We start from the raw sequence: 20,117 nt of genomic DNA, 5'->3' as shown, positions 1-20,117 counted from the left end.
CGCCACCGTTCAAGCAGCAAAGTTGGGGTTGGTCCAAGGGTTGGGGTCCGAAGCGAAAGCGAGAGGGCAGAAGGCAGAGAAGGTTGGTAATATTTCTACGAACTGTAGTTATTATATTTCCTTTCTCTATCAAAAACAAAAACAAAAACCGGCTACCAATAATATATTACTATCTTTCATTGGACCACCCAAGATAGGCGATCACCCATCATCAATATTTTTTTTTCCTCAGCAGCGCCCCCCCCCTTTTTTTTTCCACAAAATAAACCATCGATCGGCATGACGTTGTGTCCATGTGTGTGTTCTGGGCTGTCTTGGGTGCTGGCGGCGTCGGTTGGATCCGGATCTGCGTGTCTGGCCTGGACTGGACGAGGCCGGTCTGGGCTTTCTGGGCTTTTTTCAATCTCTACGGTTTTGGGGGCCCCCTCTCTCCCTTCCAAGAAAACTGGCCAGGGCGAACGGTGCAGTGACTCCGTCTTGAGTCCGAGCCGGCACCTCGCCGCAAGTATCTGCGGCCGCGTCGGATAATAGGGATACAAACGGCTACACGAGCGCTTAGGGGGGTTTTACAAGGAGGGATTTTTTTGGGGGTTGATGGGTAAGGGTGAGATGAAGTCAGAATTTTTGTTAAGCTAACCCTGGATTTGAGATGCGGATATCCAGGGTTAAGTGTGGATGTCTTAAATACGTCACCTACCCAAGTGCTGTACACCATATCGTAGTATGGTAAAAGAGCCCAGTTCAATCACAGTGTCTATTGATTTCCCCCAGAGTTTCGAATTTGAAACTTGCACTCCAGACCAAGATCTGCTGTGTGGGCTGTACTATTAGCTGTCTTTTCTGTCTCGGGCTTTCTCGTGACATCGTAATTTTACAGGTATGATACACTTGATGCAAAACCCGTTACAAGAGCCCAAGACAAGGCAAGAAGCCCAAGACAAGGCAACGCCAGAGCCAGCCAACACACCCTTTCAGCCTTGCAGAACCCCGCACCCCACCTTGTTTACTGCCCCACTAACTTTTGGATGGGAACTTGACGTTTGGTTGACTCACAGCGAGCAGAGCAGCAGAGCAGAGCTTAACCCCCCCGACGCTCACCACCCGACCAATCGCTAGACCAGCATTCCCGTGGCCGCCGAATACCCTCAACTGATACCAATGTCTAAGCAAGGCGGCAAGGGCGGGGCGGCCAAGGGCCGGAAGCCACAGAAGCCCGGGGCCGACGAGAAGCGCGAGGACGTGCTGCAGGCCGTGGTCATCGCCGACTCCTTCCAGGACCGCTTCAAGCCGTTTACCCTGAATACACCGCGGGTGCGTCCTCTCCTCTCTACAGGACACGGATATATATACATATATATCTATATATATATATGTGTGTGTGTGTGTGTGTATGTGAGCGTATGACTAACCAAGCTCCCAGTGCCTCCTCCCCCTCGTCAACGTCCCCGTGCTCGAGTACACGCTCGAGTTCCTCGCGTCCAACGGCGTGCAGGAGGTCTTCATCTACTGCGGCGCCCACTCCGAGAGCATCGAACAGTTCATCCACGACTCGCCGCGTTGGAGCCCCAACAGCTCGGTCTCGCCCTTCCAGCTGCTCGAGTTCATCCGCGTCAATGACGCCAACAGCATCGGCGACTTCCTGCGCGACCTCGACAAGCGCGGCTACATCGCTGGCGACTTCATCCTCGTCCACGGCGACCTGGTGTCGAATATCAATCTGGAGGCGGCCCTGGCGAAGCACCGCGCTCGCAGGGAGGCCAACCGCGATAATTGCATGACCATGATCTTGAGGAGCGTCGGCGACCAGCCGCACCGCGCTGCCAATGCTAGGGGAATTACGCCGGTGTTTGTGGTCGACCCGACTACCGGGCGATGTCTGCAGTATGAGGAGGCGCATCCGCTGCAGAAGGAACACAAGATCGACCTGGACCCGGTCGTATTTACGCACGGCGAGTTCGAGGTCAGGTGTGATTTGGTAGACTGCGGAATTGATATCTGCACTCCGGAGGTGCTGGCGCTGTGGTCGGAGAGTTTCGACTACGAGTTGCCCAGGAAGAACTTCTTGCACGGCGTGCTGAAGGACTGGGAGCTGAACGGCAAGATGATCTACACCGAGATTCTGGAAGACGGCTACGCGGCTCGAGCGAGCAATCTCCAGATGTACGACTGTATCAGCCGGGACATCCTCGAGCGCTGGACGCTCCCCTTCGTGCCGGACAGCAACCTGAAGCACGGGCAGTCCTACAGGAGGATAAAAGACGGCTCATACGTCGAGGACCACGTCGTGATCGCGCGCGGCAGCAAGGTGACGCGGTCGGCGGTCGGCCGCGGCACCGATATCCATGCCGGTTCGAGCATCTCCAAGAGCGTCATCGGCCGCGGCTGCAAGATCGGCAAAAACGTGCGCATCGAGAACAGCTACATCTGGGACCACGTCGTGATTCACGATGGCGCTACGATAGTGCACTCTGTCCTCGCCAGCAACGTCGTTATTGGGGCTGGCGCCCGCGTGCCCGAAGGCTCGCTCATCTCGTTTGGCGTGCGCCTCGATCAGGGCGTCCAACTTCCCGAGCACCCTCCGGCTCGACTATCCCTCCTCACCGCCGACGGCGAGCGCGCGAAGCCCGACACCAAACTCGTCGGCGAGAAGGGTGACGGCGCAACCTACGAAGTTCCCCTCTCCGAAGACGAGTCCTCCTCCGACGAAGATGCCGACCGCGACCCGGCCATCCTCCAAACCTCCCTCGTTTACAGTCTAGCCGACCTCAACATCTCCACCTCCTCCATCTCCACCCTCGCCTCCTCGGCCTTCTACGACTCCGATGAAGATACCTCTTTCACCGGCGGCTCCCTCCACGCCGACTCCGGCCCCGGGGCAGGCGCCCAATCCCGCTCGCGCCTGTCCTCTTTTGCGTCGGAAGACGGCGCCGCCCGCTTCAGATCCGAGTCCTCCTTCCACGGCGACGCCGTCACCGGCCTGATCGACGCCCTCCGCGCCGACAACGCCGAACCCTTTGACTCCGCAAAACTCGAGTTCATGGGTCTGCGCCTGGCAAATAACGCGTCCGACGCGGCCATGCGGAGGGCGATTGCCGTTGCCTTCGTGCGGCGCGCGGCGGAATTGTTGCGCCCCGAGCACGGCGGGCTGGAGCCCACCAAGGCTGCGGAAAGAGCCTTTACCGCCAAGAAGGGCGCCGTGAAGTTTGTGAAGGAGGTCGGTGTCGCCGGGGAGGGGGAGAAGGAACAGGTGGAATTTGCGCTGGCGCTGCAGAGGGCGCTGGTTGCGGAGACGAAGGAGGGGGGAATAGTGGATGCGAATAGGGCGGGGACGTTGCTGGCGGCGATGTTGCAGCAGTTGTATAGTCTGGATGTAGTGGAGGAGGAGGGGATTTTGGCGTGGTGGGGGGATAAGAGGGCTAGCGAGGGGGAGGAGATGGTTAGGGTCAAGGAGAAGTGTCGGGTCTTGGTGGAGTGGTTAGAACAGGCGAGTGAGGAAAGTGAGGAGGAGGAGGGGGGGGATACGGAGGAGAGTGAAGAGGAAGAGGAGGATGATGATTAGGGGTTTCTGGGCGGGAGTTAAGGGAAGGACTAGAAATGGTTTTGGCTGCGTGTATAAGGTATGGGAATAAAAGGTTTGGTCTTATATTGCTGTTTAACTGGTTGTTAAGTTGGTGAGAGACTGGTGACTTGCCATGTTGTTGTTATTAGGAGGTAATTCTCCTGCTTCATGCAGCCCTGGCCTTGCCCTTTCAGGGACCAACAGAGTACCACGTAACCTCAATGCAAACATTTTTCTTTGGCCTTTATTCGGTCGAAGAGCAGATCAGAAAAGAGGAGACATATCTCACTGAGGTTAGAAATAAGATCAGCAGGAAAATAAAATATGACGATGAGCACGAAGACAAAAATAATAAGGGGGAAAAAAACGTACAACACCCGGGATTCGCTGGTCGTCACCGACCCAACTACTAACCGGGCCCTCAGTGGCTTAACTAGGGCAGAGCGGACGGGATGCCGTGCTTTCCACTGGGTATGGTCGTACATGCTAGTCGATCGGGGAAAATATTGCTTAAATACATGCTATTGAGCGCTGTTTGTTGCATGGAGGAGGATTGGAGAAGGGACTCCCAGTCTTTTGACTTGCTTTCAAGAGTCAACCACTCACCACCATACTCCAGGTACACCTTCGACATCGTATTACGTTCAGAGAAGTGCGGTTAAGTACGCAATAAGAATATTAACTATTAGCCTAACTACTATTTCTCTTTTTCTTAATCCCTAATCCTGATGCTAGTCCTAGTCTCGACTCTAGGTCCCAGTTCCAGTTCCAGTCCGTTCCCAGTGACACTGAAAAGGGGTATTCACTTCCATCAAAGACAGAAACACGAAAGGAAATATAAGGAGTGTATCGACCAGTCGGGTATATATGTAATCCGTCTGTTCTGTGATGAAAAGCGAGGTGATGTAAAGAGAGTATCGAGGTAAGCCGAGTGTGAAGATTGGAAGGTATGTAAAAGTGAGTAGACGTGGTGTGTGTGTATGTGTATGTGTGTATACGAGTCGGTGAACCATACGCCTTCGGCTTCATACGATGTCATTTGTCGAAGGGAAGTCGATCCGGGAGGGGTTCGTAGGCGACGAGACATTACCTCGAGATAATCACACCGAACGAATCCAGCCATTGCCCACAGCTGCCGGTGACACCACAAACAGTGTAGCCCCTCGGGGGAATGAGCGTGTGCCTGCTATCAATGTCAGTATGCTACATCTGCGAGGGGAAAAAAAAAAAAAAAAAAAAAAAAAAAAAAAAAAAAGAAAGGGTGGGAGAGGGACATACGGATCACCACCGTTAGCATTCCCATACAAAGGTGATCTCCTCCCGAGGCTGGTCAGGATCTGAATCGCATCGATCCAGGAGCCGGCACGGACAAAGAAGCCGGTGAGGTACTCTCCGCGGCGGACGTCTGTGATCTGTTAACACTCGTTCCAATCCATCATCAAAGCCGAATCTCCATTTCAACATTTAGGCCAACCCCAACACCCCGAGACCAATCCTCAACCCGATCCCAACCTCCAACTGAAAGACGAGCACGAAAAGAAAAAGATATAAGGAGGACTTACCCATCTCAAACCCCTCCCCTTTCCCTCCGCGTCGTCCAAACAACTGCACACCTCCATCATCGTACACAAACTCGACGCCATCCACCGCCGCCCCATGATACACCACCACCTTACTCAACACCACGCCCTTCTCTCCGGCAGCTCTCGGCAAGGCACTGGCAAACACAACCTCCACGGGCTCACTCCCCTCGAGCTTCGCCTGCCCAACCTTTTTGCCTTTAAAGGCCGTTCTGGTAGGGGGGGCTGAGCCGGGGAGCATGGAGCCTAGCGCAGCGGCAGTTGAGTTGGTGTTGCTGTTGGAAGGAGTGAGGCGGAGGACGGACGTTTCCCTTGAGACGAGCGCACCAAAGTCCTCGATTTCAGCAGCACCCCCGGCACAAGACCTCACCACTATCTTGATCGTCCCCTTAGGGCCCTCCTTACCGACATATTTAGGATGCCCCTGCCTGAGTCGTGCTCTCAACTCCCCCTCCGTGAGCGTTACCATCCTCAACGGCCCTTCACCTGGTGCCGAGGGAAGGTACTCAATCCACACCCTACAAACCTCTTCCCCCTCATCATACACCTCCACGACCTGCAGCCCACTCCCCGCCGTGACAACCACGGTCCCCTCCTCGACAACCCAAACCTCCACCCCCGGCTCGCCCAAACCCGCATCATTCGGCAGCCTCAGCAACGCATGACTCCTGAGTCGCAAACAATCCAATCTATGCCAGCTGCACCCCTCGCCGTCCTCAAGCTCCCCGACGAATCCCCCGCGGGATTTTGTTCGAGCCGAAAACCCCTCGCGCACGACGAACACCCTGTTCAACCTCCTCCAATCTCTAGCCATCACCCCCGAGTCGCGATGCGGCAGGCCCAGCGCATGCCCAACCTCATGAAGATGGGCGCCGACGCCGAGACACAGAGCTTCCCATGCGCAGGGGGCGTCGCCACAGTCGTTAGCGACGTGGGACGTGTCGGTGGGGGTACAGTCTGTGAAGGAGGGGATGACGTCTTCGAGACAAGGGGGGTAGGACCAGAGGCAGTGGGAGCCGAAGACGGCAAGGTGCAGGTTACCTACTGAGCCTCCCAATGCCGCATGGCCCGTAATAAGCTGCTTTTCGACGTCCCAGTGTGCGTCGAGCAACAGGGTGGCGGCGTAGATCTTTTGCCCTTTGCTCGGTTTGAAGTAATCCCTCACCGCGTCGGCTGCGATGCCAAAAAGTCCCCCCTTGTCCCCCGCATTCTCATTCTGCTGCGCGCGTTCCGGATCCCTCAACTCAGCAATTGTCTTCTCACTCCTGATGACATGCACCCTCGCCTCAGACCTGAGCACCCCCACTTCCCAATCCCTCTTCCCCACACTCCCCACCGTCCACTCCTCTTCAAACCTCACCGTCCTCCTGCCCAACCGATTGCGATACATCTGCTCGGCAGTAAACGCCTGCCAAAGATACGCCGCCATCCGAAACTTGCGTACCGCCGTCTCAAGCCCGTTCCCCTCGCGCTCGACCCGCGACGGCGGCGCGTCAAACACGCCGGGCGAGTCTTTCGCCAGCAGGATGACCAAATGCAGAGGGGGGGTGCTAGTCGGGGGGATCATGTGCACGGTTAGGTAGGTAACGTTCACATTCACTCCGTTGGCCGTGACGTCCTTGAGCTTGGGCGAGACGAATTCGATGCGGAAGCGGTTCGCCCCGGGGAGGAGGTAGACCAGGGCCTTGAAGTGGGAGGCACACACGGGGAAGGAGAGGGGAGGGATGGCGGGGTCGGAGGACGGGTCGGGGGGATTAAGGTTGTTGTTCAGGCGGGTGATGGTGATTGTGCCGTCGAGAGAGTAGGATTGTGGGGAGGGGCCGATGTGGCCTGTGAGGAGGAGGAGTTTCTGGTAGACCTGTACGCAGTCGGTTAGTGGTTTACTTGACTCCGTTTACTCCGTTTATTTTAGAAGGCAAGAAAATCAAGATTTTAAAAAGGGAAAAAAAAAAAAAAGAGGAAAGAGAGGAGGAGGAGGAGGAGGAGGAGGAGGAGGAAGGACATACCCAACTCCCATCAGGTACATTCACCACCCTCGGAGCATAAGGCGACATCTGTGTCCCTGCCACTGCCCCTGACATCATCGCCGGCAGAGGGGGAGCAGGAAACCTCCCCGGACCAGGTAACAAACTCGGGGCAGCAACCTGTCCCGGCGAAACACTCAACCTATTACCACTCGTAGTCGAATGAACCAACTGCGACTTAGGCCTCCTAACCTCTGTCGTCCCCGGCTCCCTAACACGCAAATTCAGCGCAGTATCGGATTTTTGACTCGGAATGGGGATACCTGAAGGGGGGGTAACATCTCCCGGAGTGTTGGTGCCTGGAGTGAGGGAGGAGGGGGTTGAGATGGTTGTATTGGTGGCATTTTGGGAGTGTTGATTGTTTTCAGCAGAAGAAGAAGAAGAAGAAGATGATGATGATGATGATGATGATGAGGCAGAGTCGGAGGAGGGGGACCGGTCGTTGCTGCGGAAGCTGGCCATGGACCTGCGGCGCAGGTCTTTGAGAGTTGTGAGGAAGGACGGGGACATTGTGTTTCTGTTTGTTCAGGACATGAACGTATGATGGTATGCGTTGGAGCTCGACGTGAGTTCGAGGTAGCCGGCACGCACGGATAACTCAATCCAGGACAGGAAGAGGGTATATAATAAAACCTTCTTCCACGCTTTCTTTTCCGACCCAAACTGAGACCACTCCTCCCAAAATCAAACCCGGAGGCTGGAGGCTGGACTGAACCTCGACGTAGATTCAACCGACACGCGTTCCCAGTCCTCCGACCAACCAGCCATCCAAACAGATAGAAGGTCTGGTCTTAGATAAGACAAGACAAGGCAAGGCAAGGCAAGGCAAGGCAAGGCAAGGCAAGGAGGCGTAAGTAAACCTGCAGCCCTCCCGGGAGAAAAGTGCCAAAAGATAAGGACACTCACGTACGTCCCGGTACAGACGCAGACGCGGTGACACAAGGCGATTGAGACCGAAACGTCAGGTCCAAAGGTGTTTGATTGCAAGATGGTGCAAGCGTACGCGTATGTGCAACCGCCAGGAGAACAAAGGGGAGGGAAGGGAGAAGGGGGAAGAGATTGATTCGATCCGAGAGGCTTGTCGTCGGCGATTGATAGAGAGCAGATTGTCGTGGACGCCGGTCCAGGCCTGCTGGGGGCGCTGAATGAGTGAGTTGGTAAGGGTGTGAGAACGAGTGTTGCTAGCCAGGTCACAGCTAGCTGTCAAGCAAGCTTCGTCGCGTCAAGGGAGACGATGAGGGGCGATGACGTATGATCCTCAACGAGCGGATGCGCTGCGGAAGCGGGAGCTTGTCCGGGCGTGTTTCCACTCAGGGAGGAGGGGAGTTCCAAATTCAGGGATGTGGTTGGACAATTGATCTGCTTGTCCGTCCGTCGGTGAGCAGATATGATAGTTTAGTCTCTTCTTTTGAAAGATACGAAAACTTCAGTCTAAAGATGATTGTTTACCGCTCCGGATGCGATCCAGCGATCCACGATTCGCGCAACTGGGTCTTCTTTTATTTTTTTTCTTTTTGCCTTTTTTTATTCGAGGGTACTGGACGGGAAGGAAGCGGCTGTTTTGTTGATAACGAGCGAAGGGGCAATTGAATTGAGCCTTGTTTTTCGAACCCCTAAGCGCAAGTGCTTGCGTACTGTGTAAATGACGTGTCCCGTAGCGGGCCCGATCACCACTGACAGGACGACCTTGGCTTGAAGCAGAGTTGGGGACCCGCAACGGACAATTGACGAAGCTCCGATGGAGAGACTCAAATGTGTGGATTCGTGATCGACCCGGCGTGGGGGTCACTGATCAAACAGATGTCTTAGTCGAGTTCAGTTCGACTCAGCGCTCACTCACTTACAACTCACTCAAACAACAAGAGTCAAATCAAATTGGCGATGAGACAAGTCGATCGCACGCGACAATGGCTGGCTAAGTACCTAGGTAAGTTGGTTAACTATCTGTCTGTCTAACTGTCTGACTGTTGGTCAGAGTTGACGACAAGGTGTCGGATGGTGTGCTTCCCGCTGCGGCACACACTAGCACATACGGCACGGATTAAAGTCCTTGAAACGTCGCTAGGAAACGAGGAGATAACAACGCTTCGGTTTGAGCGAATGGCCGCTGCGGGTTGACTCGTGTGGAGCTTATGCAGAACAGGATTACGAAGTCACGAAGCCGAAGAGAGAAAATCTTGGAATTTTCCTTGCTTTCGTCGTCGTCGTTGTCGTCGTTGCAGTCGCTGTCGTCGTCAGGGGGGGGCCTCACCTTGACCGAGCTTGGCGACCCTGTACCGTCTTTGCCTCTTCGGTACCTTGCTTGCTGGCGTCGATTCTCGGCTTCGCTGCGGCTTGTCTGGGCTCTGCAGCGATCGACGTCAGTGATAAGGTTCGAGATCAGAGGATGAGACGGTGAGCAATTGTCGAATAGAACTGCAGACCCCTACAAGAAAGGCAGGGCTGCTTTTAATAAAAAAACAACAGGGCACCGCTTGCAGGGGACGATATCAATATACGACAATATACGATACCCACGCAACCGATATGATGCGATATCAGGGCCACGCTGCTGACGCCTCCACAGAGGGGCAGAGGATTATTCAAGGCCTTTCCATATCCCAGCTGCCATGGCTGAATGGTCCAGGTTTTTAAAGTGCTGGGAATCTCTCTCTCTCTCTCTCTCTCTCTCTCTCTCTCTCTCTCTTTTCATGTTCATGTACTTCTACCTACGTGCAATCAAGTAATTACCTGCACCGCTGCCCGATCTGGCCGTATAAGACCACAAACGACACCCACAAACCTGCTTCTGCCCCTGTGTGTCGGGAACACGAGCTTGACCATCTGCAGCCGCATCTTTTTGGGATTCAGAGTTGCAGCTGCACAGAGTTGATAGAGGAGCCTCGTCTCGCATATATACTTAAGACTGGAAGGGTTTCATATTGCGAGCACGCTGTTGTTCACTACTGATGTCGCTCCCCCCTTTGCCGAAGAGAAAGAGAGCCCACGGGAAGATTTAGAGCCAACCGTTTCCCGAGACATTCGCCAAAATCTTTGCACAGTTTGCCTGCTGTGCACGTGTTACTCGACTCGGCGACTACGTATCTCAACCTTTCGATTCTTCTACTCTATTCGACTCGACGACTAATTCTTTGTTTGTTTGACATGGAAACAATACGTATCTAGCCTGTCCTTACTTATTGTACTCTATTTAGAGCCAAACGTCGCCTAGGAAACGGCCCGGAATGTTAGAGCTGTCCATTTTTTTTTTTTTGCCGACAACTGCAGGGGTTAGGGGACAGCCCTTGTTTGCATGCGCTCATCCTGTCTGTGATTGGGAAATGAGAAAGTAATCCTCGCGGTCTTCAAAATTATCGCTGTCCGCCAGTTTTTCTCTGCCTGCGTAACCTGACTGTACTCGTCTATTTTCTCAAGGCAGTAAAAATAATCCTCAAAAAAAAATGTGCACATCAGTTTCCCCGTTCTGGTGATGCCCTGTAGACAGAAGGCTCAATGCAAACACAACAAAACCCCCCCCTTTTCGGGCTTCCCCCCCTTGACTGTTCAGTGGCTGCAAGTGGCTCGATGACCCCATTCAGTGGCTTGTGCCGTGCCCCAGTGGTAGCCTGGCGCCTCTCAGCCTGGCCAGGCCACAGGGCCATTCTCCGCTGGCCAAGAAAAAAAGACCCTGGCCGCGGCTGGGCCAGCGCCCGTGCTCAGTTCTGGGCTGGGCGACTTGCTGCCGTCTACCGGTTTCCACGGGAATGTTGAATTTGCTCTGGCTCCTAGGCTCCGTCTCATCCTCCATCCCTTAACAAACCCTTCCGTACTGTCGACCACAACGCACCTGTGAATCGAAACTCGTGTGTTTTGTGCATGACCGAGCAAGATCGCGCGGATATTACCGAATTACGGCATCACGGCCCTCACCTTGACCGGCTCGATTCGGCCTTAAGCGTACGCTTGGCCTCGACAATCCGTTAGCCGCCGTTTGTCCCCAATCTCCCGAGTCGAGTCGAGTCGAGTAGAGTCGAATTAAAGCCGTCAACCTCATCAATCACCCGATCATATGGTTGACTCCGCCATGATGTCGTCGCCCCTCAAGAAACACCCCGATGTCGTCGCCGATCGGGTGCTGAAGCGGGCCGAGCTCAGTAAGGTACGCTTCAAGCTTTAAGGGGAAAAAAAAGAAAAGAAAATAAAATAAAATAAAATAAAATAAAATAAAATAAAAAGAACATGCTTTATTATTATCTATCCCTCCTCCACAGTCCAGCACCAACCAGCACCTTCACCCTTACTAACAGCGACCCAGATGGCCCGCCTCCTGCAAAACCGCCTCGCCCTGGCCCAGTTCAAGACCAAGCATAATCTCGTGCACGAGTCGCTCGACACCATCGAGCCACGCTTCGAAGAGGAGCTGCGTCGCCGTCGCCGCATCATGGCCGCCGCCGCCGACCCCGGCGACATCCTCTCTGACTCGTCCTCCTCAGCTTCTGCCTCTGACCTGCCTTACCCCGCGCGCACTGCCTCTCTCATGAGCTCGCCGCTTAAAGCAGGCCCTCTTTTCTCCGACGCCATTGGCCCCAGCTCCGGCGGCGGCAGCACAGGGCACCACCGCAAGCGCACGTACATGGCCTCGTTCGAGGACGCTTTACTATCATCCAGCCCGAGCAAACGCTTTCGACAGTCCCCAACCGCCCACCGATCCTTCCCCTCCGCCTCCTCCTTCACATACTCCTCTCCGATCAAGCCGCGCCGCCATCACCAACACTTTACCACGTCTACCGGCCCCGACCTCTCCTTTTACTCCTCCTCTCGCCATAGCACCGACCTCCTGCCCCCAACCAACTTCGCCGCCGGAGCCTCCGACGACGACGATGATGACGAAGACGATCTCCCGCTGCACTCCTTCCACGCCGGCGGCTCCTTGCACTCTTCCCTGCGCGCCTCGCCCCCGCGCACACCCCCCATGCGCTCGCGTGCCCTGCAACGCCACAAGAAAGACAAGGCGCCCACCCTGCCGACGATGCCCGACGTCCGGACGCCGACGACAAGCACCGCCGGCCCGACGCTCTCCACCACAGGCGAAGAAGGCGCCGATTTATTATTGTATCTCGCCACATCACCTTCTCCAGCTGTTCCCTTACGTACAACGCACTCCCTGAATAGCATAGCAGCAGCAGCATCCCGCATGGACCCGCCCTCAACCCCCCCGCCGAAGGCGAAACACCTGAACGCAAACCCCTCCACAGCTACGAATAACGGGGCGAACAACAACCCGGGTGCAAGCAGCACGAACAGCAAATTGGACCTCCCCTCCTCAATGATGACGACCCCCGGCGGGCGGAATCCATACCCTGCTACGCCCGGGCTAGGATTCGATTTTGCCGAATTCTTGCACATGACGCCGAGTCCGGCGCCGACGAAGGCTTGGAAGACCCCGGCGGGGACAAAAACGCCAGGGGGAATTCAGGCTAACAAGACGCCGAGGTTTGGGGGGAGGGGGAGGAGGCTGGATTTTTGGGGAGGAGGGGGCTGGGAATGGGAATGGGAGTGAGAATGGGAATGGGAATGGGAATAACACTAACACAGGGGAAGGAGGGAGTTGAGGGTTGAATGTCAGTCGAGTTTACGTTTGGGTTTGATTTCGTTTTTTTTTTCTTGGTTTGACTCTTTTGTTTGATTCGGTTTTGGTTCTGTTTTGGACCCCTTGCCTTATCATCACTGATTTTCATGATACCCTTTCACATTACACATTACACATTGCACATTACACATTGCACATACCTACACTAAACTATGTTGAGTTGAGAAAGAAACAGCGGAGGATATTGCTATGCTACCCCTATACCTACAACAACACTACCTTACCTACCTGCCTACATGTGTATTTTTTTTGTGCCGCCACTGAAATGAGTGGTATACCTTACTTACCTCTTTTCTTTTTTCTTCTTAAAAAAGCTTGTTGTTTACGGAGTATGGGGTTTGAAGTTTGAGTTACACGGAAACAATATGTGTGGTTGTCTACATGGGAGTTTAATGCGTTGGACGGGAGGGAACATGAGAGGTGCTACAAGTACGGATGATAATGAGTTTGGTTGGCTGGTTGGTTCGTAGGTTGGTTGGTTGGTTGGTTGGTTGGTTGGTTGGTTGGAGAAGGCTGTGGGTTGCGGTCTGGTATTAGGAAGGGGACTTAGGGGATTGGAAAATTGGAACTAGGCTTAGTTGGGACTCTGGGAGTGCGGGAGGGGGAAAGGCGCGACGGTAAAGCGAAACAGAAGAGAAAGCGATTGCAGTGCAGCGCTTCACCAATTGATGGATGTACGTACCTACATACGTAAGAGTATGCTTGTACCATGCATTCTGCAGGCAGGTAGACTGTAGACATGCTTATTTGCTCTCGATTCTATGTTTGACTTGATCTGAACCGTTTGACTTTACTGTCTCGTCCTGTCCCGTCCCACCCCGTCCCATCCCATCTCATCCAACTCATTGGGATGAGAGCCTTGCTTGCATACGTATCTGTTTCATCTAGTCGGTTGGAAGTAGGTCTGCATCCTACTTGTACAGATTTTCTTACAAGCTGGGAGTGACGGGGTTGAATCGTTCAACCAATCTGACCATCATCATCATAATCATTCGAACACAACTTGAACGATTGATTGGTTGGGTTGGTTGCATTTTTTTTCTCTTGTCGACCCCGCACACCATTAATTTTTTGTCAAACTACTGATGAGTGGGATGAGATGAAGTTTCCCCGTTCGACGCGTCTGTGCGCGTTCCTTTTTTAAAAGACCCGGCCAAGACGCGTTGAAACGTGTCGAGGCGCGTGTGGTTCGCGAGGGGTTCGTGTGTGGTTCGCGTTGGACCAATCGGACCGGGGGGCGGGAGGGGCGGTAAGAAAGGAGGAGGAGTGTGTGGAGCTACGATATGTGGTTTAGGGTTAGGGTTAGGGTTAGGGGGTTCTGTCTGTGACATGTGTGTAAGAGCGGACGTACAGAAGAATTTGGGTTGTTTGGGAGTTGGACCTCTGGATAGGATGAAGGGGTATTGCTGCTCGGAAAGGGCATTTCAGTATTGTAAACGGAGAGATGGGTTGATTTCTGAATGGGATAGATGAATTGCGTGATGGATTTTGAGACTCTCTCTTTTCACCGCATATCCCTAGATTCTCAGAACCAGAGTGATGCGTCACGAATGAAGCTGCTATGAGAAAGTCTCCGGAGGGGAAGGGTTCGGCCTTGGTTCAGTGTCTCTTTATTCCTTACTTTAAACAGAAAATTTACTTGACCGAGTAGCCAGCTCCCCAAACGCGAGAACGTGGTCGACTTGAGGTCATTTTGCTTTGGGAGACGAATGGCTATGTCTTTGAGTGCGAAACTGTAGAGGTGAGCGTACTGCAGGAAATTATATTTGATAGTGACCCTCTAGGGGATACGGTCAGAAATAGTAGGGGTCGACTTGCAGCACATTATCACATGTGATATAACCACTCCTTTCTCCCCCGTCAGATCGTAGAGTCAACCCTCCCCTGCAATACGACTTCCCACCTTCATCACAGCCCGGGTCTTGCCCGCATCATACAGTAAATCCAAGCCCACCTTCTCGGGACCGGACTGCAAGCTTCCTCCCCTTGAGCGCCGATCGCCCATGCGCTACAAGGAAAGGAAGGCCTCGCAACTATCAGCTGGCCAGCTTTATAGCAGTCCGGTGCTCCTCTGCGATACTCGCGTAGCAGGAGCAACAGTCAAGCGCTGATTGGCTGTGAAAGCCTCTGGTCGTCTTCTCGTCTAATTCTTATGGAGTGGCAGGTCCGCGCAACTGGATTGCAAACATACGCCAGGGCCTTTGATCATCACAAGAAACGTGCATTCGCTTACAGGGAGATGTCCGGACACGGCTGCCGGGGGTATACTAGCGGGACACGTCTGAGTTGCCCTCCCCTAGAACTTGACCCGTTCGGGGATGACGCATGTGATTATGATGACCTGGCGGTTGGCGATGATGGGTAGAGGGTGCCAGCGCACGCCTTGCCGACTCGGTCAGATAGGCATGCTCTGTCTGTCCGTATGGGAATGACTGCATCTCGGCGTGGAGAGATCGGAACGGCCCTTTGCATTTGGTATAGTCATTTGACCATGATTTTACGGTATTCGGGGCCTCGGGTCTCGGTGCGAAGAGACTACGTATCTCTACTAAAATCTGCAAAAAAAGTCATTTCAACACAATGTACTGACTAAGTCCAGCCACTTTAAGAAGGCAAATTTATTTCCGTACAAGGCCAAAAACGAATCCCATCAAACGAATAGGACGGATAGCAAATGGAAGAAGGAAAGAATAAAGGGAGAAAGGTAACAAGGAAAGGAGGGAGTAAAGAAGGAAAGTCCAGAAGAAGAAAGGGAATCATACAACTATAGGCTACCGGCCTCTTGTTAAAGGCTGATACAAGATCTTCTTTAGCAGTTGTCGATGGAGGGATTAGTGTCAGTGTTGCAGGTCTCGCGGTATAATAAAACCCGAGGCCTGTGTTCGTAAGAGACCGCCGCAAAAGAAAATAGTCAATACCGGAGATATTGCCGATAGACGCTGAAGATGTCAGCCTATCCGCGTGCGTGATTCACCAACTAATTTGTCCCGGTAATAGAACAGACAGACAGGATTATTCGAGATCTTTACTCATACCCCAACACTATATCTTCCCCAAGTCAAAGCGATCATCATCACAAGTTGCTAGCTAGCATATCCCCTCAGGGTGAATGTCGCCCCGAGGACTTCTTCCTCCGCCCGACACTTGGTCCCGCCCTCCTCAGCGAGCACCATTCATCAACGAAGGAGCTTGCACCCCCACCCAGTCAAAGTTGAGATGAAAGCAAAAAGAGCCCCAAAATTAGTAAAAAAAAAGAAAAGAAAAAGAAAAAAAAGAAAAGAAAACCAAGGGGGGAGCTTCGCTCTCCACCTAATGGTCGAACAGAAGACCCTTCCACCCGCAGATTTTAGAGGACCAGGCAGGATGCCAAAACCCAGCACTCTCTGTCGTCTGACCCCCTTGACTGTCGAGGACTCTGCCTGGGCACTTTGGTTACAGAGGGTGTTGAGGCGGGCTTATTACGGCAGCTACTGACTTGAGCTCCCATCCCTGCCATGCTTTAACGCATCCCTAGAAGCAGTTTAAGTTATTCCAGCTTTGATACCAATTTGCAGTGTCTGGGACGTGCTCAAAGTCAAGAACGAGCTTGAGTTAGGCAGCCACAGAGGTAGGTAGAATAGAAGGCCATATCACACCATGCCTTTTAGCAGAACCTACCTAGCTAAGTACACAACGCACCAACTGAGAGAACAGTACTTCAAGGTAAGCTCATATTTCTCGAATACATTTCAATTCAATTCAATTCACTTAGTTCAATCCCAGCCTACCTCCCTCCCTTCCTACCAAGCTTATCTGGGAAGAGAAGGAGGAGTAGTAGTAGTTGTAGTTGTAGTAGTAGTAGTATACCATTCGTTTACCTTAGCTTAATCCTCAAAATATAGTCCACCAACAGCAGCAGCAGCTTGCAAAATTGACGAAAAAGCCAATACAAAGACCAAGACCACCCTTCCCTTCTGATCCCTCATCCTTTAACAAAAAGAGAAACCCTCCTTTCTCGAACGACGAAAAATTTGTCTTTGCCCTAATACTAAATCCAACCCAAACAGAGCGATCGGCACGGGAGAAGATCATTTCCCCCCTCCTTGGAAGAATTCGCCTTGCCTTCCCATCAGATTCGCAGCATCGAGCCCTACGAGCATATGTACAAACCCCTTTTCCCCTTCGCACCGCCCCCTCCCCCTCTCCCTCAACCTCGAACCAAACAGCTTGATGGTCAACAGACAATCACATAACAAACAGCAAATTCGTATCTACTTCGCACGCCCGCAACACACGAGGGGCAAAGCGTTAGCCTCGTCGATCTCATCCTCTTTATTTTACCTCTCCCCCTTCCTTCCTTCCCCCCCCCCTCCCCCCCCCCCCAAAAAAAAAACACACTTTCTCTTTCATTCCCTCATGACAAGTAAACGTTATAAGGGAACTTACCAAGCGGATGACTACACGACAGCTGAGGCTTCTGGGTATACCGGGTCTGCAGCTCATCGCGAATGCTGTTGAGCAGCTGGACGTAGCTCTGCTGCGGATTCTTCTTGAGGGCGGTGATGAAGGCCCAGGACATGGCGCCGGTGGCTTGGGATTGGATCGTTGCGTCGGCTCTGTTTCTCACACCGTCAATATCCTCCAGAAACTAAAAAAAAAGAAAAAATAAAAAAGAAAAGAAAGTAAGAAGAGGAGGAGGAGGAGGAGGAGGAGGAGGAGGAGGAGGAGGAGGAGTGTTGTTTGTTTTTTTTTTTTTTTTGGGTGGTTGGGGGAAAGGGGGGGGGGTGTGGGAGGACACGTACGAAGTCTGATCATCCTTACTCCCTGAAAACATAATCACATCGGCGGGGCTCGTCTTAATCGCCATGGACCGCGCATACGCTTGTTCCTGATTACTCGCCTTCTTGAAGAACCCAATAATATTACTCGCCACCCCGCTAAGATCACCGCGACTATACGCTGATACAACATTCAATAAACCTTGGCCGGCTTCTTTGGCCATGTTGGGCTCCTTGAGGATGCCCTGCGTGGAATACACATAGGGCAGGTCGAGGGCAGTGCCGGAGTGGCATGAGTCGAAGATGGCAGTCAGGCGCACGCCCGCCTTCAGCGGACGCACCATGATGCGATGCATCTCGTCGTCGGTGATGTGACCGTTTTGGCGGAAGTCGACGGGGTAGATGACCTCGTCGTAGCCGTCTTCTTCGTCGCCGTCCAGATCCTTGGTTTGCCCGCCGTGGCCTGGGACAGAGACGGTCAATAACCAGTCTGGATACACTCGCTCAACTCAGAGAGCGGGGAGGGGAATAAGGGACGCTCACCAGAATAGTGAAAAAATAGCGAATCATTAGGCTGGGCATCCTTCACCAGCCAGTGCATCGCCCTAAGAATATTCTGCTTTGTCGGTTGGCTCATGGGATTCTGCTGGTCATCGGTCAAGATAACCATATCCTCGCGCTTATAGCCACAATTCTCCACCAAATAAGCCGACATGTTCCGCACGTCATTGATGCACCCCCTGAGCTGTCCCCGCTGGTTGAAGTAATTGATACCGATCAGCAGTGCTTTCTTCTTACCCGTGCACTGCGAATACTGGAACGAGGCGCCATGCGCACCGGGGCCGAAGCTCTGTGGGGTAGGGGGCGGCGGGCGTGGCGCGTTGTGGTTGCCCTGCACATAGGCGTTCTGGTTTACCGTGGGTATGTCTGCTCGCTGCATTAGCGGCTGTTTCTGAAGAGAAATAGCGCTGTAGAGAGGGCCAGACATACTCTGCGGTCGGGGGTTGTTGTTATTGTTATTGTTATTGTTATTGTTGTTGTTGTTGTTGTTGTTGTTGTTGTTGTTGTTGGCTGGCGACTGGAACTGTTGAGGTTGCGGTTGAAGCTGCTGTGGCTGCTGCTGCTGCTGCTGCTGCTGCTGCTGCGGGGGAGGTGCTGGGTGATGGTATTGGTATCCCTGGGGTGGTCCCTGGGGCGGGGGTTGCTGTGAAAACTTAGTATTGCGATCCCAATGGCAAGCAGTGATCGCACATCAAACGACGGCCTAACGAACCTGGTAATAGCCATATGGCGGTTGCTGGATGGGCGGTTGGTAGCCATAGCCTGGCTGCGGGGGAGGGGCTTGATAGCCGTAGGGTTGTTGGGGCCTAGCAGGTCAGCCTGAGTCCAACACACTGGGAAGTATATCGGGGCGAGCTTACGGATAGTAGCCGTATGGCGGCTGCTGTTGCTGCGGCGGCGGCATGTATCCACCGCCGTAGCCGGCACCAGGGTATCCAGACATGTCTTGGAGTTTAATCGGCCGGGATGATGAAGCGAAAGCGTTTGGAGAGAGCAGGTGATGGGGAAGATCGGCAAGCGACAAGCGGCCAAGGATGGCCTTAGGATACAAACACTAGCGTGGGAAGAGGGTTCTTGTCTCGGAGCAGGCTGGTTCTAGAGCGGCGTCTGAGTGGTGTCTTGTCTCGGGAAAGCAGGCAAGTAAATCTGTAGGGGGAGAGGTAGATGCTGTTTAGATTGCGGACAGCCTGGGGCAGCGCGAGGGGGTCCGAACGGCACGGTGTAATGGGCGCAGGCAGGCTGGGGCGGGCAAATCAGATGGCCAGTGTCTGTAAGCGTATCGTGAAGGTACCGTAAGCTCCAGCAAAAGAGTCTTTGTCAGGCGGAGGGCGGCGTCACAGCAATGGGCAAAGACAGACAGCAGGACAGTCAGTATGAGTATGGAGGATGTGGCGTGCAAATAATTGGGGGGTTACGAACACCACCACCACGACCACGACGACGCACGCTGTCGTGTATGTGGAGTGTCGAAGCGATGGATAAAAGAAAAAAAAAAAAAAAGAGGGATCCGAAGACCGAGCCGTGAAATGTCGAGACGGTAACCTAAAGGTTTGAAACAGCGCGGCCGGCGGGCACAAGCGCTGCACAGCGGTACCTTTTTTTTCAGGCGCCAATGGGAGCACTCCGCTAGTGGACCGTGGACGTGTACCCGACCCGATGGAAACGGTCAGGGTCCAGGACAGTGCAGCGTGGCGAACGTTCTGATGTCTGGAACGTGCGTGATTCTTGTCGGCGTTATGCGTTCGGATCTCGGCATCCGGGTAGTATAATGATGATGGCACTTGAAAAATGTCTGCAGTTGAAATGTTAAGGCAGCGTTTCGTTCTTGGACCAGGTTTCACGGCTGTCAAAGCTGATGAGGTAACCACGTTGCTGGGAACTGGAACTGCGGGAAGAATCAGGACCAAGCGGGAAGAGAGGACGGGAAGAACGGGAGAACCAGGGAGAGCGGGAAAGACTCAGATAAAGCAGACAGAACCACAGCAATAACAACAGGCTTGCAAACCA

General features: G+C 53.4%; 4 protein-coding genes across 4 annotated transcripts; 2 read left to right on the top strand and 2 right to left on the bottom strand.

The window, feature by feature from the left end:
• Positions 1–1,158: 1,158 nt before the first annotated feature.
• On the top strand, positions 1,159–3,559 carry CTHT_0048690 (translation initiation factor eif-2b epsilon subunit-like protein; the record flags this gene model as incomplete). Its single annotated transcript, XM_006695169.1, has 2 exons — positions 1,159–1,311; positions 1,421–3,559. 2 exons carry the CDS (start codon positions 1,159–1,161, stop codon positions 3,557–3,559), a joined length of 2,292 nt encoding a protein of 763 aa, XP_006695232.1.
• Positions 3,560–4,645: 1,086 nt separating this feature from the next.
• CTHT_0048680 (metallopeptidase-like protein) lies at positions 4,646–7,673 on the bottom strand (the record flags this gene model as incomplete). The annotated part of the gene is made up of 4 exons (XM_006695168.1): positions 4,646–4,742; positions 4,838–4,964; positions 5,122–6,997; positions 7,146–7,673. The coding sequence occupies 4 exons, from the start codon at positions 7,671–7,673 to the stop codon at positions 4,646–4,648; spliced, it is 2,628 nt and encodes an 875-aa protein (XP_006695231.1).
• A 3,556-nt stretch (positions 7,674–11,229) lies between these two features.
• Positions 11,230–12,702, top strand: CTHT_0048670 (uncharacterized protein; the record flags this gene model as incomplete). The annotated part of the gene is made up of 2 exons (XM_006695167.1): positions 11,230–11,301; positions 11,458–12,702. 2 exons carry the CDS (start codon positions 11,230–11,232, stop codon positions 12,700–12,702), a joined length of 1,317 nt encoding a protein of 438 aa, XP_006695230.1.
• A 4,483-nt stretch (positions 12,703–17,185) lies between these two features.
• CTHT_0048660 (uncharacterized protein) lies at positions 17,186–19,053 on the bottom strand (the record flags this gene model as incomplete). The annotated part of the gene is made up of 5 exons (XM_006695166.1): positions 17,186–17,387; positions 17,574–18,012; positions 18,093–18,753; positions 18,823–18,916; positions 18,971–19,053. 5 exons carry the CDS (start codon positions 19,051–19,053, stop codon positions 17,186–17,188), a joined length of 1,479 nt encoding a protein of 492 aa, XP_006695229.1.
• Between the last annotated feature and the right edge of the window lie 1,064 nt (positions 19,054–20,117).

Source organism: Thermochaetoides thermophila, assembly GCF_000221225.1.
Source record: "Thermochaetoides thermophila DSM 1495 unplaced genomic scaffold scf7180000011819, whole genome shotgun sequence".
Lineage (NCBI taxonomy): Eukaryota > Fungi > Ascomycota > Sordariomycetes > Sordariales > Chaetomiaceae > Thermochaetoides > Thermochaetoides thermophila.
Note: the sequence above shows the minus strand (reverse complement) of the source record. Positions and strands in the feature narration are given on the sequence as shown.